Source organism: Zophobas morio, unplaced genomic scaffold, assembly GCF_036711695.1.
Source record: "Zophobas morio isolate AGI-343-1 ecotype UQ-CSIRO unplaced genomic scaffold, CSIRO_AGI_Zmor_V1 ptg000006l, whole genome shotgun sequence".
In the NCBI taxonomy this organism is placed as follows: Eukaryota; Metazoa; Arthropoda; class Insecta; order Coleoptera; family Tenebrionidae; genus Zophobas; species Zophobas morio.
This window is the reverse complement of record NW_026972111.1, coordinates 6,918,284-6,937,104: the sequence shown is the minus strand read 5'-3', so window position 1 is coordinate 6,937,104 and position 18,821 is coordinate 6,918,284. Positions and strand designations below refer to the sequence as shown.

Below are 18,821 nucleotides of genomic sequence, written 5' to 3'. Positions count from 1 at the left end.
GGATCCAGATGATTCAGACGTCGAGTCAGAACCATATAATTCTTGAAGGCGCTTCATGACGCGAAGTTGCTGTCTGTTTGTTTTAAAGTATATCTTGACTATTGGTGCTATGTCACTATACAAAGTTAATTTGATGCCTCGGCGTCCCTCCTCGTGGAATCCGTGGAAATTACGTGGCAAAATATACAAATTGATCAAATTTGGATCATCTGGAGTTATCAAGACCGCTTTGGAAGAGATAACCACTCTCGCGTAATATACACGCCCAAAAGCTTTTGTTTTAATGTTTAAGAACCTCATTGTTATCTGGTGTTGGCGCCTTTACTGTTCAATGTTTGACCTTGTGCTTTATTGATAGTTATTGCGAAGCAGACCTTCAGGGGGAACTGCAACCTTTTGAATTCAAATGGGTATTCTGACGGTATTAAAGGTATTCGTGGTATGAATACCTTTTCCCCTTGAGCACATCCCGTGATTATCGTGGCCTCTACAACATTCCGGTGGAGAGCCGTTATTTGCAATCTGGTGCCATTGCATAACTTTGGAGGGTTCAGGTTCCTTAATAGCATAACTGGTGCGCCAATCTTAAGTGTGAGATTATGAGGGGGAAGACCAGCTGGGTTAAGCGTATTTAAAAACTCGACTGGATAATTTATAGCATCATCAGTTTGTACTACCGAATCCACGGATTTATATTGAATTTCTTCTCCTTCAAATGATTTTAACAAAAGATCGTTAATACCAGCCGCTCTATCATTTTTGGGAGTCAAAATAGCACGTTCGCATAAACAGTCTATGGGTTTTGCCTTAAGATTGATGATGTCGGGGTAAATTTTGTTGGTTAGTTCTGTAAGAGATTCTACTACCGTAGCCAGAGTTGGTGGTATAATAATCTTACCATCAACTGTAGGGTAATTTCCATCTCCTATTTGAAGCACAGTCTGTGCAAACTCACCAACGGTAGCATCATCTCCTAAAAGTACTCTCATATTTGTCTTTAAGGCGAGCTTCTTAATTTGGGGCCACAAATACGATGATTTTAAACATGACCTCACTTCATCGGCTCGTGTTCCCCTTGGTACGACGGGTAAGGTTTGTCGAAAGTCTCCAGCTAAGAGAACCGTAACGCCGCCCATCAAACTACCATTTTCTCTTATATCTCGCAGAGTTTTACTGAGAGCTTCTACGCCTCCTTTATGGGCCATAGTGCATTCATCCCATACTATAAGTTTTGTTTCTTTCAAGACTTGCGTCATATTGCTCTGCTTTGAAATGTTGCTGTTAGATATGTTAGATATCTAGTATGTTTAGAGACTTACTTTTGTCATGTAAAATAAATAGTTACAAATATTAAATATATTTTTTCTACCGCCCACGTTTTTTGGTTTTCTAATAGAGCTATTAACGCACGCAAATGACGTCACAGCAGTTCGTTAATAGCGGAAAGGCGTTCTTTAATAGATCTGGTGTAATTTAGATCGGTAAGATTGGTAGCAATGACGAGAAATGTCAGGTGAATGTCAGTGGCAAATCTAAACTTAAAATTTCCCATGTTTCCGGACGCGTAACTTCTTCGCAAGACATTTTAACCAATTTTAAATTACAAAAACTCGAATTGGTTCGAATTACAATTGTTGTTGTGAAAATTCGAACCTCAAATATTTCGTGGTTAGTGTCAGACCGACCCATCACCAACCACGACAAAAGTCCCCAGATTAAAAAAAATGCAAATTTCAATTAAATTTTGGGAAAAAACGTGTGCGGTAGAAAAAATAGTATAAATAACTCGTTCATAAGGCCATTGAGGCACTCATCCTTTATATAACTCGCGGCTTCGCCGCTCGTTCTATAAACTTGGATTCGTGCCTCAATATTTGCCTTATGAAACTCGTTCTTTAATATACTAAAAGAACACTCCAATTTGTAAAGACCGTACCGTTTTCTATACAAACATAACAAATATTGGCGACGAGGATGCCGAATGAAGCTACGACGAGGATGTTGAATGAAACTACTCCAAGTAATACTTTCAAAGCTACTTTAAATATTGAACCTTTTCGACCTTCAATGAATTGGCTGAATTGGATTAGAAGATTAAAAGGTGATTTCAAACTTTTTCAAGTTAAAGACGTGGATTACGCTCCGGGATTATTACATTATATTGGACATGAAGCATTTGATGTCATTTGTGACAAATGCTCGCCTGACGATCCGTACAACAAATCATTTGAGGAAATAATACAAATACTACAAGAATTTTACGCACCGAAACCGCTAGAAGTTGCCGAGAATTATCGTTTTCATCAGCGTAACCAAATGGAGGGAGAATCATTACAAGATTACGTTGTGGCGATTCAGAAATTAGCGATAAACTGTAATTTTGGAGAATATCTGAAAACTGCGTTAAGAAATAAGTTCGTTTTCGGTCTAAAAAGTAATAGAATTCGCTGCAGACTATTGGAGATGAACAAATTAACATTTGACGATGCAGTGAAAATAGCCCATGCGATGGAAATGTCAGAAAAAGATGCAAATAAAGAAATACTAAATACATCAATGAACTATGTTACACTTAGAGAAAAGAAGAAGGGTGGTACGAAACATACGTCTAGAGCTTCTTCTATACTAGAGGAGAGTACGAAGACAAAAAAATTACAATCCATTCAACCGAAGTTTACGTCGCGAAATTCTAATTCCAATATTAAATGTTACAGGTGTGGAGGAAACCATCTAGCTTCAAATTGTCAATTACCTAAGAATACAAAGTGCAGATTTTGTGGGACCCTTGGTCACATCCAAAAAGTTTGTTTTAAGCGAATAAATAATAGTAACGAATTTGGTGCAGTACCAACTCACCAGGTGGAAGCAGAGGAGGAAATAAATCAATTAGACCATACTCACTTTAGAGATAAGTACACAATTTCTTTAAATATTAGTGGGAAATGGATTAAATTTGAAATCGATTCAGGTAGTGCTGTCACAGTTATGTCAAAATTACAATTTAAAAAAATGTTTCCAAATACGACCATTAATAGTACTGTTACAAAATTATTTACTTTCTGTAATACTGAAGTAACGACTGAGGGATACGCAAATGTTATTGTCAACCACAAAAATCAACAATATAATTTAAATATCTATCTTACTGATACAAATAAAATGCCTTTACTTGGTCGAGAGTGGATTAGACAATTACAATTGTTAAAATTAGACACCTTACATACAATTGACGTTCATAAGGAAGAAATAGATTCCCGAGTACAACTTTTGTTAGAAAAATACAATTCAATTACAGAGACAAAATTAGCAAAAATTACAGGGATACAAGCAAAGTTAACATTAAAATCTAATACGGTTCCAGTTTATATTAAAGCTCGTTCAATTCCATTTAAACTTAAACAGTTAGTAGAAAATGAAATAGATAAGTTAGTTGAGGAAGGAGTTTTGATTAAAGTTAATACATCAGATTGGGCTACACCCATCGTTCCGATTTTAAAAAGTAATAATACCGTTAGAATTTGTGGGGACTTTAAAGTTACATTAAATCCACATTTGATAGTAGATGATCATCCATTACCTACAACCGATGAATTATTTGCTACTATGGCAGGGGGTAAAAAATTCACAAAAATTGACTTAAAACAAGCTTATTTACAATTAGAACTTAGACCGGAAGACCAACATTTACTTACAATTAACACACACAAAGGACTATTTCAGTGTACAAGATTATTGTTTGGTATTGCCAGTGCCCCAGCTATTTGGCAAAGGGAGATGGAAAATATCCTAAATGGCATACCGGGAGTTTCAGTTTTCCTCGATGATATTAGAATTACTGGTCCTGACGATTTGATCCATATACAAAGATTAGAAGAAGTATTAAAAAGACTTCATAAATATAATATAAAAATTAACACCGATAAATGTGAATTTTTTAAAAAAGAAATAAATTATTGTGGATATAAGATCGATGAAAAGGGAATACACAAATGTAAAAATAAAATTGATGCTATCGATAAAATGCCCAGACCTGCAAATAAAAGTGAATTGCGTTCTTTTATTGGAATGATTAATTATTATGGAAAATTTATAAAAAACCTAAGTACGATTTTATACCCTTTAAATCAATTATTACGAGAAAATGTTTCATTCACGTGGTCAAAAGAATGTGAAGAAGCATATTTATTAGCAAAGGAAGAATTTAAATCCGAGACAATTTTAGCACATTACGATTCTAATTTACCACTTACAGTGGCTACAGATGCAAGTTCATATGGTGTAGGAGCTGTACTTTCACAAATACAGCCAGATGGTTCAGAAAAAGTTATACAGTACGCATCTCAAACACTAAACGATACACAAAAAAAATATTCACAAATCGATAAAGAAGCTTACGTTATAATATTTGCAATAAAAAAATTTCATCAATACTTATACGGAAATAAATTCATATTAATTACAGACCATCAACCATTAGTTCAAATTTTCTCTCCAACCAAACCTTTACCAATTTACAGCGCAATGAGAATGCAACATTATGCCTTATTCCTACAAGGATTTAATTACGATATTAAATACAGAAATACGAAAAATCATTCAAATGCTGATTGCCTTTCCAGACTTCCACAATCACATACGCGAGAATCACAATTTGATGTAGTAGATGTTTTTCAAATACAAACGATAGAGACGTTACCAGTAAATATCGCTGAACTACAAAAAAAATCAGTGAGGGATAAGGAATTAAGTACAGTGATAAACAAATTACAAAAAGGTGAACTAAAAGAATCTATGTTATTTAATATAGACATAAAAGAATTTAGTGTACAACAAAATATTTTATTACGAGGACACCGAGTAGTTTTACCAAAGACACTACGCAATCGCGTGTTACAAGAATTACATTTGGGGCATTTTGGCATCGTGAAAACGAAGGCCTTAGCTCGCAGTTATTGTTGGTGGCCAAATATCGATCGCGATATTGAGAATCTTATTAAAAACTGTAACGCTTGTCAACAAGTTCGTAATAACCCAAAAAAAGTAGAAAATCACATTTGGGAACCGGCTAGTGCTCCATTTGAGAGAGTACATTTCGATTTTGCAGGACCTTTCCATAATAAATATTTCGCAATTTTAATTGACGCATACTCAAAATTTCCATTTGTAAGAATATTATCAGATATTACAACACTGAGTACAATAAAATTTTGCAGAGAAATTTTTGCAACATTTGGAATACCCCAAGTTTTTGTGAGTGATAATGGTACACAATTATGTTCACATGAATTTAATAAATTCCTTTTTAATAACAATATTATTCATAAAAGAATAGCGCCGTTCAATCCTGCAACTAACGGACAAGTAGAAAGATTTGTACAAAGTCTGAAGAAAAGTCTAGTTAGTTTAAATATAGATTTCCAAAATACAGATGAGGTAAATCTACAAAGAATGCTAATGCATTACAGAATTACACCACATAGTACAACTAATAAAAGTCCTTCAGAATTATTGTTCGGTAGACAAATTCGAAACAGATTAGATTTAATGTTACCAAATGCAATTTCAACGAAAATAAGTAATGTTAACAAAAATAATAAAATTAGAACTGTATCAGTAGGTGATAGAGTACAGTGTAGAAATTATACGTCAAAACAAAGATGGTGTGTAGGAAAAGTTGTTAAAAGATTAGGAAAATTACACTATTTGATTCAGCTAGACGATAATCGTACCTGGAAACGTCACATTAATCAAATTATTAAATTGCAAAGACTTCAAATATATATAGACTGGCTGTCACCCTAAATTCTGTTGTATTTCGTGAAGCAGTTTTGTCAACAGAAATCGCTGCCATTGCTGTTACTTTTCTGTCACTAATAACACCGCAACAACCCATACCCATAACCTATTTCTTTCTTATGTATCAGTTTCAGTTGTGACGTGGATGTGATCACAGTTTCTTTGGTACTTTTGATCGTGTTTCCGTGCATTTAAGATTCAGCAATTATAGTATTGTTGAAGTTTATTAGTTTGTGTGTGTATGGTGTGCAAACTCACTATTCATATGAAGTCGATTGTATACGATTTTAAACTTCCCGCGGTTTCGGTCACATCCAAAATGGCGACCGGTTAGCTTCAGCTTTTTCGTTCTATCGCCGGTCTATATATATTTGAAGTCTTTGTTAAATTGCCTTTAAATGATAATCAAAAAGTCCATTTCGACACAGTGTTCTCGAGAAACAATGTACCGCCAAGTAACCAAGTTGATAACCACAATTCACCTATGCTTACACCTGGTATACCAGATGGAAGAAAGTTACCAAGGTTTCCAAATTCAAATAATCATAATGTTCCGAATGAAACTAGACAGGTTTCTGAAGTAACCAATGTTACATTTAGCCAAGATATTGTAACCAGTCCGGAACCAACGCCGGTAGTTAGTCAACCCAGCATTCCACAAATAGTCGCAGAAACGAGGCCCAAAAGATGGAATAGAGGTTGCTTACCGAGAAGATTATTAGATTTCGAAGTAGGAAAGTAGAAGTGAAGAAAGTTGGGAATTTGAAGTTGTCCTGACAGGAGAGGGTGTTAGATATGTTAGATATCTAGTATGTTTAGAGACTTACTTTTGTCATGTAAAATAAATAGTTACAAATATTAAATATATTAAAGAACACTCCAATTTGTAAAGACCGTACCGTTTTCTATACAAACATAACAGTTGCACAGAGGTGTCTCTACACGCATTAGATTTAAGGGTAATTTAAAAGCAGAATGCGCTGTTTTACCGCCATCCAGCAACGTGGCTGCTATGCCAGAAGAAGCAACTGCCAAGGCTATCCAGCCATTTTTTCGTACTCTAGCCAATAATAATTTTAAAAGAAACGTTTTACCCGTGCCTCCAGGAACATCCAAAAAGAATACTTGACCAGTGACATTCTCGATACTATCTAAAACTTGGTTGTAAATTTGATATTGTTCTGTATTTAATAAACTTTCGTTGTTGGATACTACTTGAGCCAATAAAAGTGTGTCATAGCTAATCTCTCTGAGATAGACTCTGACTGCACTTCACGTTTTATGTCCTCTGACAGACTGTTTTTAAATTTCTCCCATATACTTAAAGCGTCTGTTACTTTGCAAAATATCAACAAAATTGAGAACAGGTCTCGTAGCTTAAAAGGAGAATCAGTAAGAGCAGCTTCTTCCATTGTAGCATTCCACTGCTTGTCATCTTCTAGCAAACCCAAAGATTTACATGATGACTGGTATGTGGGATAAACGACACCATCAATAGTTTTTAAATCCGGGAATGATGTTGGCCCTCTCACTTGATGAAGAAGAAGACGAAGGTAGTAACATTCGGCGTTATTAGGGTGGACGGTGTACACTCTGCCCAAAGCTTGATCTTTTTTGACTCCCGGCCAACCATCAACATTGTTTCCACGTTTTCGTCTCTCAAATTTAGTACTTTTCCACACATAGTATGCAGGGACTTCAACATAGAGAAGGGTTTTTGCAAAATTATCCGTTTTGCAAAGATCAAAAAATGCTAGAAGAGTAGTTTTCTGTGGATTATTTACCTTTTCAGTCACATTATTGAAGTCGTTAGGATTAAAATAGTCACGCTGGCCATTTTCCAAGTGCACTGCGAGATGAAAAACAGCTGGAAATCTTTCATGTATAGGAAAGGCCAGGATTCTCCAAACAGCTTCAGAGCTGCTAATATATCGACCACTTTCATATAATTTGACCTCATCATTGTCATTTTCAAGACCAAATGAGGCTTGGTCGGATCCTTTATTGACGTATTTGCATATATATTTAATAGATTTTACAGAGTTACAATACTCGATGTTGATGTGAGCAACAAAAGTTCCAGACAAAACTGGATTATACGGTACCACCCATCTATTATCTAGGGTTACACCATGGATTTCAACCGTGAATCCACCATCCGCGGGACCTCTTCGCCGATATTTCGGGTAGCCGTCGTCGCCTGTTTGGGTTTCTTTCAGGAGAATTCGAGGATATTTTTTGCTACAGCAACCTCCTTTCATACACGGGGATTTCCTCAAATTTCCGCAGGGCCCATGGATCATATTGGTTTTGATAATTTTATAAAGGATAGGATCCTTTTGAGGATCCGGTATCTCCGCACAGATAACATTATCTATATTAACCGCAGAAATTCGCTGCTCCAACCACAACAAAATGTGGATGTGTGGAAGACCTCGCTTCTGCCATTCGACGGAATACATAAAGCAACGCACTTTTCCAAAAAAAATTCCTTTTGTTAGCAGTGACATAATTGCTTTAACTTTTAAATGAAATACCCGTGCTATCATGACGATCGTGTGGCTTTTGACCATGCAGCAATGCATCTGCAATATCTTTCCATTGAGGATTGCATGTAAATGTGATGAAAAGGTCAGGGCGACCGTAATGGCGTACGTAGGTCATTGCATCTTGAGTTCTTTCATGCATATATCGAGGTGATCCAGTAAACGATGAAGGGAGTACCACCCTATTACCAAGTTGAGTAATATTGGTGTCCTGCCTTCCTATCGCATCTTTCAAATGTACATAACTATCTGCTCTGAGGTATGCTTGGTTGTACCTGATATAATTCAATCTTTCCGTTTCTATTTTCGCATACATATCAACTAAATATTGACTAAAAAGGGTACGATAGTATAACAATCGATTTTCGTCTTCTTCTCTGACCATGATGCGATATGAATAAAAATTTAGCGCCGATATGGTTTTTTGAAGAGATGTTTTTGTTTTAGAATCATATTGCGGTATGTCAATAGACTAACCATCCTCACCATAACAAAATAGTAGTGGGTATTGCAGGACGTCATATGAGCAGTGTAACTCGCTGATCCGATGCAATTTGTTATCGTGATTTTGTAAAACGATATCTCGCTTGTCGAACTGCTGTCCGACTATGACCAGAGCAACTTCACTCGTTGTCTGTGCATTATAACGGCCTGTGTGAGCATTGGCTGGTTTTCTATCAGCGTGAATAACGACTTCAAATTTTTCACAATCTTCGGGTACGTTTTGAAGAGTTGTTTTCAGTCCCTTATATATGAATTTTTCTCGTGCAACATCGCTTGCAGTTGTTTGACCAGATTTGGTTTCACACCAGAGAAATTGCTGCATCTCAAATTTACCTCTCTCTCGTCTTCACCAATGAAGTAAATTTGAAGAAATTAAAAATAAGCTACCAACCAAATGATAAACCTGTCCCTGTACTTTAAACGTGGGCATAAAACCATCTTCCATTATTTTCTTAGCTCCAAAGGACGTCATCTGAAAGCAACTGTTATACTTTTTAATACCATCCATAAAATGAACCTGCTCTGGATGAAGACCCATAATCAAGCTGTGAAGAGGCTCTGGCAAGGGTTTAAATGTTGGAAGTTGCACTTTACCACCGGCGCAACACATGCAAGGAGCTTCTTCTTTCCACTTATAAACAAGACAATGTATGCATTTGTGATTCATAGCACCTAGGGCAACAGTTTTATCAGTTTCATAAGCTAATTCAAGATCATACATCATTCCAGACAAAGCTTTAACTTTCCACGGAAGCAATCGCCTTTCTGATCGTTTTCCTGGATTATTCCTTTCATGCCTAAAAACACTTGCTCTATGAACATCTGGATTATTTTGCTGGTAAGTCATCACTGCAGCGCGGTGAGCCTCTGGATTTTTCCGTTGATAAACCATGACAGCCTTACGATGAACATCCGGATTACGTTGCATGTACTTGATAGCGGCATCTTTGAGCTGTTTTTTTCTAGTTGCGTCGGTAAATCTAGCCCGGTGGTGTTTCTTTTTTTCAGTATCATTTTGAGAAATGAAACTTGGAATTAATTGATCCTCAGAAGATTGATAAATGCCCATTAGAAAGATCGTGCGAAGTACTAAAACGCAATTTACATACGGGATTTTCTTCTATGCCGAATTTTTCATACAACTCTCCGTTATAATAAACCTCAAATACATATGGAAATATTTGTCCAGAAGCCACTAATTCGCACAAACCGCCATAAGTATAGGACTGTGACATTTCGGCAAGGTAGTCAGCAGTACTGTTAAAATTATTTCCATCTCTGTCGTGGGGTAGGATGGAAAACTCATCCCAACGCTCTACTACGTGTGTTACTATTATCTCCCGCACCTCCCGAGCCATAACTTCAGTACCATATAACAGGTATGATATTGCTCGGAATAAGCAAGCTCCATCGCCAATAATCGGTACGACAGTATGTGGTACCATTGCACCGTTTATGTTTAAGATTTTTACAACCATATCGGAAATATTTTGACAATTCGTGACATAAAACACAACCGTCAACGCCGTTTGGCCTCACGCGTCCGACCGCAGACCGCGTTCGCATCGCAGTCGCTTACTCGGTGACGTCGCGGCCTCTCTATTTCCATACAACTTCTTAAATTTTAAAAGCTTAAGAATGATTTTTCCAATAACCCTACCACGTACAACTGAAATACGCTTTACATTATTTGTGTTGAACAGCATTAATATCAAGTTCCACGCAAAAATTTACAATAGAAATATTTTCCCCATACACAATTAGACACCGCCTTTCACCCCCTTAGGGGTTGAATCTCGGAAAATGCTGAAATACGTGTTTCGTTATCTGTATTGAAGAGCATTAATACCAAGTTTCACGTAAATATTTACAACAGAAATGGTTAGGAAATAGTCTTCCTGTACAAACTTTACCACCGCTTTTCACCCTTTTAGGGGTGGAATTTCCCAAGTTCCTTTCTTAGTGGGTGTTTACATCACAAAAGGAAACTATTATCCAAATTTCATGTTTCTAGCTGCAGTAGTTTAGGCTCTGCGTTGATGAATCAGTCAGTCAGGACAAACAATTTTATATGTATAGATGATAATGAGTCATTTTTCTAGGAACAAAAGAATATCCCTATCATTCGTTAGATTTTAGAATATGATAATATGATTTATGGCTTTCTATATAATACCGGGCACCTGCGCGCCCGACTGTGTCAACAAACAGTCACTAATCCTCCTTCCTGCTCCAGTTGTGTAATAAATATTAAAAATAGACAAGCTAAGGGCTGGTTTATAGAAAAGCGAATTAAATATTATGTAATCCTCGATTAGTTTAACAGAGCATTAAAATGTGGAATATGAGCCTGTGATTGGTTAAAATATGAACGCACCTCAATTAACAACTAATCGTCAATTTTAACTTCGCTTTCGATAAACGGGGTTTAAAAGTTGGAAATCTTATGATAACTTGACTATAACGATTATCAGTATCTGGTTGATTGATAACAATTATGAAGGTATTCTTATATAAGGCAGTCGCATACACACCATTTTACTGTTCGTCGTTGCATCTTCCAAGAAACAACATGTTGTTCAAAACTACGCTTCTGTTTAAAGCTCTAGTAGCAGCATTGGTATGTATTACTGTTTTATAAAAAAATATTTGCACATCTTACATTTTAATTATTTTTCCAGTGTGTTGTGGCATGTGTCGCAAGAGTGTTGTACTTACATGAAGGGCTAAATTTGCCCGAGCAAGTAGAAAAACTTAGGGATGTATGCGAAAGCACCACTTTACGAGTACTCGAAACCACATACGAAACTGCTATGATGGAAACACCAAAGAGTGTGGAAAAAGCCTCTCAAGCAAGTGGCAAATGCAGAGAGGAAAACTCTGAAAAATATGAAAACATGAAGGATGTACTAGAGGCGCAAGGGGTTGACGTCGTGGTGTTGCCGCAATATTCTGAGGACATAATAGACCCAGATGTCAACATACCTGAACTGAACGCATGTGTTAAAAATAACATCGACACGGTTATGGAACAAACCTGCATAAACCACATCACTTTTACGAATTCTTTTCGGGATAGTTCCTATAAAATTTACGACGACATTAAGGTATGCCATTCGGACGATGTAAGTTGTTTGCAAAACTTTGTGCTAAAACTAGAAGATCGAATCAGATTGTACCAAGATGAAAGTGAGAATACACTACAGTCGTTTCTGAAGGACGTTGATGCTTGTATCGACATATTCTCTACTAGGAACAATGTTTACGAAGAACTTGCAAAGGAGGATATTTGCAAAAAAGGTGTAATCCAAAGATTTATACAATATGTTCTTAATGTCTTTAACAGGAAACAAAATACTCCCGAATGTGTTTCGGATTATATAAATTGTTTGAAAAACGTTCCACCACAAGTGAAAGAAGTCATGCAAGTACTACCAGAGAAAATCAAAAAGAAGCTATACGCAAGTGAGAATATACGACACCCGCTAGTGAACTATGTAGATTTTTGTATGGATGTATTGTCTACTAAGAACAAGAGTTAAGAAGCATTTCTAGAATATGGTATTAATGTCACTAAAGTTAACAAAAATATTCGTTGTTGATTTTCTACAGTTAGTTTTGTTTAATAAAAGTCTTGCAAAATGATGTGTCGTCTACAAGTGTTTTCGATTATTTTCTCCGAATCGTCAACAAAAGATCTTTATCTAAGGATTTATGTAATGAATAGTTTTTATATTGTAATAAATAACTGTTTGTGTAATAAAGTTAAATTGTACTTGTACCTTATCATTAAAAACCCCTTATCTCCAAATGTTTCCACTTGGGACTCTGTAATAAGTATTTCAATCATATCGACCTGCGGATTTTGCAGGCAACGAATTTGCAGTTGCTTTATCGGCAATTTTTTAATATGTGCAGGAATTTCCATTTCCTAAATTCAACTTTGACTTTCAAAATCGAGACCTAAAAAAAAGACACGTTGGTATTTGACGTACTTACTGATAATTCAATACCAACTTAATTTCGGTTACGAAATATCTATTTTTTTTGCGATTAAAGTATTTTTCTACTTTTCGTCAATAATATAGTTAAAGTTGAAACCAAATGTCAGTGAACATTGTTAATAATAACCATAGCCCAACTAAATATTTCCATCTAGTCCCTTTTGTGTTACACAATCACCAAAATGTCGAGCACTTGGATAAGGAACCATTTTTTATTGAACAAAGCACAATTTTATTTTCATTTTATATTCTTTACTCTATAACGAGAAAATTTTTATCTGAATTTTTTTATTTCATAATCGTCACTTCTGATATAAAATGTATTCCTGATTTTATTAAGTTTCCTGTACACAAACTACTGTAACGTTTATTATTATCAGAGATCAGATTGTAGGCTTTATGTGATTAGAGGAATTAGTTTTGCTTTACTCATTAAAATAAATACCTCTAATCTTTTGAGCGATTAGATCTATAGATATAATGTGCAAATTGCATTTCCTGTATTTTTGATATGACACAGATGGTTTAGAGAATACATGATGCGATTTCATTCAATAGAAGATACGAATTTCCTCGTTGCTACAAAAAAATTCCAAAAATGTCCGATTTAATTTGAATTGTCAATTTTTTCTTTAATTCTAACTTCCAACAGAATTATGAATTCGAAACGTCGGGGGACGATTATTGAAAGCAATGTACCCAAGAATACCGTGGTGGACAATCAAAGTCAGTGGCGGCAGTTTTCGGAATTCGGTTGAACAAAAAATTATAAAAGTGAAAAATGAAAGACTACGCAGGAAATATGAGACGCAGAAATGGAACAGATCATAAACAGTCTGTAATAAAAACAGAAAGAAGCGTAAACCAAGATGATGACCTATCATTTCAAACTTGAAAAGATAATTATGCTGAATTTACGGACTTGTCGAATATAATCCCATTTTTTCGAAAACGAGTCAAGGAGGCACCAAACGGCTGTGCGTCAAGAAAGTGGTTAATTAAAAATGTAAATGAAGACAATTTCCCAGTTTGCTTGTATTTCAAAATCTTGGAAAAACGCCCCCAGAGTGCAACTACAGATCGTTTCTTCCTGACTGAGAATCCGAATTGGGAAAACGCCTATTGGTATAAAAACTGTCCAATTGGAATTAACAAATTATCTTCGTGGACTAAAGAAAGTGCTAAAAAAATCAGCTTAGATATTGTGATAACCCAAACTTCCCGCCTTAAAATTTGACCTTGAAACAGTTTGAAAGGCCCGCGAAAAATTCAAAAATTCAAAGTTTGGCCTTGGCTGTGATCGTCTAACAAATGAGAACCTACGTTGTGTGTTTTTTTTTTTTGTGGTTTTGAAAAAATGGCGGGAAGAAGTTCTTTCATACAAGTGCATACACTGTCGAGAGCGCAAGAAATAATAGACAAAATTAGGAGCCTTCCTAAGGAGGAAAAAGAAACGAAGAACGACAGACGCTCGATTTGCCCTTCTGGCGAGTCCGCAGGGCCAAGGCATCATCGGTCTTCATTCCCCAAAACCCCCTGGGGTTTTATTCACCGACATATTACATGTCAGACACCTTAAGATATGTGAAAGAAAAACACTCGCGAATTGACAGACATACACATACGAAAACCGAACAAATACAAGACCTACACATATGTAAATTGGATGGCAGAAACCGAATCATTATGAGAGTGTGGCGATCGAACAAACATAGAACAAAATATATCAATTTCATTTACGAGCACAGCAAAATACCCAGAGGGGGCGTTGTAGCGCAAGTGGAGGTTGGGACTCCTGATCGTCACTGTTCTCTCCCACGACGGTGATTCTATCTACACCAAAGCCTGCTCACACGCACATCTCCATTACGAACGTGCCCTGCGAAACGAGGCGGTTACGATCGCAGATCCGTAGTGGGGTCCCGGCTATCACGAAACCGGCAGCGTTAAAAACCCGCGACCGCCCCCTGAAGCTATACAACACCCGCGGACTTGTGCAGGTGACGCGATTAATCCCGTCAGTTTGAGAAGAAGTCGCGCGCCCCACGTACACTACGAGTTATGTGTTATTTACCTTCAATTTCATTTAAATGTTCAAACTCTATGACTCTAACATTAAATGACAACCGAACAAGCGTTAAAGTTTCAACAAAGAGCAATAAACCACATTTAAATTCGCCACACACTCTTACGAAAATTCAACAACAAATAATTCTTAATTGAGATCAAATTTGGACATCCGATAATTTATATGAGAGAAACATTCATCAACAAACCATTTACATGATCAAAACTTAGCAAAGATTTATAAAACAAAGATCTGGTGTGAAATAAACTTGTGCAAATAAAATATTATGTTAGGTCAAAACTGTAGAGCATGGAAATTTACGTTCAATTCAAATTATACAACAAAGAAAATTACTGAAGCTAAAATTGTGAGACAAAGACAAATTGCATGAGGTGAAAGATTGTAAAGTTAACAGATTTACATGTGATTAATATTAATTCGTGTCCAGTCAAGTTATTGGTTAAAATTCAAACGTGAAATTATTTAGCTGCATTGTGGGCCATTATTACACATACATTTCCCCCAAACAAAACACATAAACAAACATGGCAGACAATCTGCAGTTGCAAAATGGCGTTGGACGAATTCGTCATTCCAAATAATAGGCGTCGAAAATATGCGATGCAAAAATACGATGAATCCTGTGGCGTTGTATAAACGATGGGCTAAATAAAAGGAATAGAAGGCACGTCCCCCCCATGACCCACAATGTTTGTTAATTTGTTCAATAGATTCAGTTAAAACATGTGCTCGATTAAAGGAAACAAATGGACGCTTCAAAATGGCCGCTGCCTGAACAAAGAACGGTGAAAATAACAACTCGTTTGCCGCCATCCAAAATACAGATTTCACAAATATAGCTAAATAAAGCATGGCCCGAACTAGAAATCACTTCCTGTAAAGCCCTACTGCGATGGATTTTAAATGAAAGATAAAAAAACGAGATTAGTGGAAAAAAGCGCACGCGTCGATGTCACGAGGCCAGAAGTATCGTCGGGACTTGAAACTCGCCGCCAAACAGGTGTTCAAAACATACCTCTCCAAAGATGCGAAGATTTCGACACGGCTTACCGCCAAAAGGAACACAAAAACCTCGTCGTAAGAACGGTGAGAAATCAGGAACACCCAATGGCTCAACGGTGGCTGCTAGGTTTTCCAATGGAACTGGATCAACACTGGAAAAACAAAACACAACAGCAAAAGGCACAGAATAATTCACAATCAAAAATACAACCTGTTGCTCGAAGCGCTCGAAAAGAAATCGACCGTTTGTTCCAAGCGGTCAAAGCGAAGTGGCTGATCTTACACGAGACAAAAACACCCTAACATTTGCGCATGTCTGTTTCTTTGGGGTTGGTTGCCAACCTTCTTTTCTTCTTCTCACCAACTGTTTCTTGCGCGCGCGAAATTCATTTGAAATTTAAAAATTCGAATTGGATCCTTACAATATTGTAAATAAGAAGTTTACCCCTGTAATGAATACTAATATTTTTGTATATTTATATATATTTTTCTTGGTGCGAGTTCATCCGCGCCAAGTTGGCTGCGCCGAATTGTCCTAGACCGAGATTCTTTTAAAATCATTGCTAAATTAAAACAGCAAGGACGCTCCCGAGAGGCTTTCAAATTCTATATACAATAAAACATCAGCGGCCCCCGAGACTTCTTCAAATTCTTTAGTAATTAAAACACCTAGCAAGTCCACGGGATTCTTTCAAATTCGTTGTAAATTATAAAAAACACCAAGGAGAATCCTGAGGTTTTGTCAAATTCTTTATTTAAAACATCAAGAGAATCCTGAGATTCTTTGTTTTTTTTAACACCAAGAAATTTCCAAGATTCTTTCAAATTCGTGGTCAATAAAAACGCCAAGGGGACACTCGAGATTCCAAATTCGTTGTAAAATGAAATATTATGAGTCCCCGAGATTCTTTTAAAATCATTGCTGATTTAAAACACCAAGGAGGCTCCCGAGATGCTTTCAAATTCTGTATAAAATAAAACATCAGCGGCCCCCGAGACTCTTTCAAATTCTTTAGTAATTAAAACACCTAGAAAGTCACCGAGATTGTTTCAAATTCATTGCAAATTAGAAAAAACACCAAGGAGAATCCTGAGGTTTTCCCAATTCTCTATTTAAAACATCAAGAGGATCCTGAGATTTTTCAAATTTTTTTTAAACAGCAAAAGAGCTCCAAAATTCTTTCAAATTCGTAGTCAATAAAACACCCCCGAGATTCGTTCAAATTCGTTTTAAGACATTAGGGACCGCCGAGATTTTTTCAAAATTATTGCAAAATACAACAATAGGAGCCCCCGAGATTCTTTCAAATTCGTAGTGAAATTAAAACACCAAAAAGGTTAGGGAGATGCTTTCAAATTTGATGTAAAATAAAATATCACGCCTCCCGAGATTCTTCTACAATCGTTATAAATTAAAACACCCAGAAAATCCCCGAAAATCTTTCAAATTCTTTGTAAATTAAGCACCAAGTAGGATTCTGAGATTCTTTCAAATTCTCTGATTAAAACACAAACAGGACCTCTAAGGTTTTTTTAAATTCGTGGTCAATAAAAACACCAAGAAGATCTCCGAGATTCCAGATTCGTTGTAAAATAAGACATTAGGAACTCCCGAGATTTTTTCAAAATTATTGTAAAATAAAACAATAGGAGCCTCCGAGATACTTTCAAAATCGTTGTGAAATTAAAACACCAAATAGTTTACGAAGATGCTTTCAAATTCGATGTAAAATAAAACATCATGCCTCCCGAGATTCTTCTACAATCGTTATTAATTAAAACACCCAGAAAATTCCCGAAATTCTTTCAAATTATATGTAAATTAAGCACCAAGTAGGATTCTGAGATTCTTTCAAATTCTCTATTTAAAACACAAAGAGGACCTCTAAGATTTTTTTAAATTCGTGGTCAATAAAAACATAAAGAAGGCCTCCGAGATTCCAGATTCGTTGTAAAATAAGACATTAATGATTCCCCAATTTTTTTCAAAATTATTGCAAAATAAAACAATAGGAGCCAACGAGATTCTTTCAAAATCGTTGTAAAATTAAAACACCAAAAAGGTTTCCGGAGATGCTTTCAAATTCGATGTAAAATAAAATATCATGCCTCCCGAGATTCTTCTACAATCGTTATAAATTAAAACACCCAGAAAATCCCCGAAAATCTTTCAAATTCTTTGTAACTTAAGCACCAAGTATGATTCTGAGATTCTTTCAAATTCTCTGTTTAAAACACAAAGAGGACCTCTAAGATTTTTTTAAATTCATGGTCAATAAAAACACCAAGAAGACCTCCGAGATTCCAGATTCGTTGTAAAATAAGACATTAGGAACTCCCGAGATTTTTTTCAAAATTATTGTAAAATAAAATAATAGGAGCCCCTGAGATTCATTTAAAATCGGTTTAAAATTAAAACACTACTAAAAAGTTTATGGATATACTTTCAAATTCGATGTAAAATAAAACATCATGCCTCCCGAGATTCTTCTACAATCGTTATAAATTAAAACACCCAGAAAATCGCCGAAAATCTTTCAAATTCTTTGTAAATTAAGCACCAAGCCGGATTCTGAGATTCTTTCAAATTCTCTGTTTAAAACACAAAGAGGACCTCTAAGGTTTTTTTAAATTCGTGGTCAATAAAAACACCAAGAAGACCTCCGAGATTCCAGATTCGTTGTAAAATAAGACATTAGACACTCCCGAGATTGATTCAAAATTATTGTAAAATAAAACAATAGGAGCCCCTGAGATTCATTTAAAATCGTTGTAAAATTAAAACACTAAAAACTTTAGGGATATACTTTCAAATTCGATGTAAAAAAAACATCATGCCTCCCGAGATTCTTCTACAATCGTTATAAATTAAAACACCCA

General features: G+C 35.9%; 1 protein-coding gene across 1 annotated transcript; it reads right to left on the bottom strand.

Moving 5' to 3' along the window:
- Positions 1–302: 302 nt before the first annotated feature.
- On the bottom strand, positions 303–1,256 carry LOC135123780 (uncharacterized). Its single transcript, XM_064048657.1, has one exon. It carries the CDS (start codon positions 1,254–1,256, stop codon positions 303–305), a length of 954 nt encoding a protein of 317 aa, XP_063904727.1.
- Positions 1,257–18,821: the final 17,565 nt, after the last annotated feature.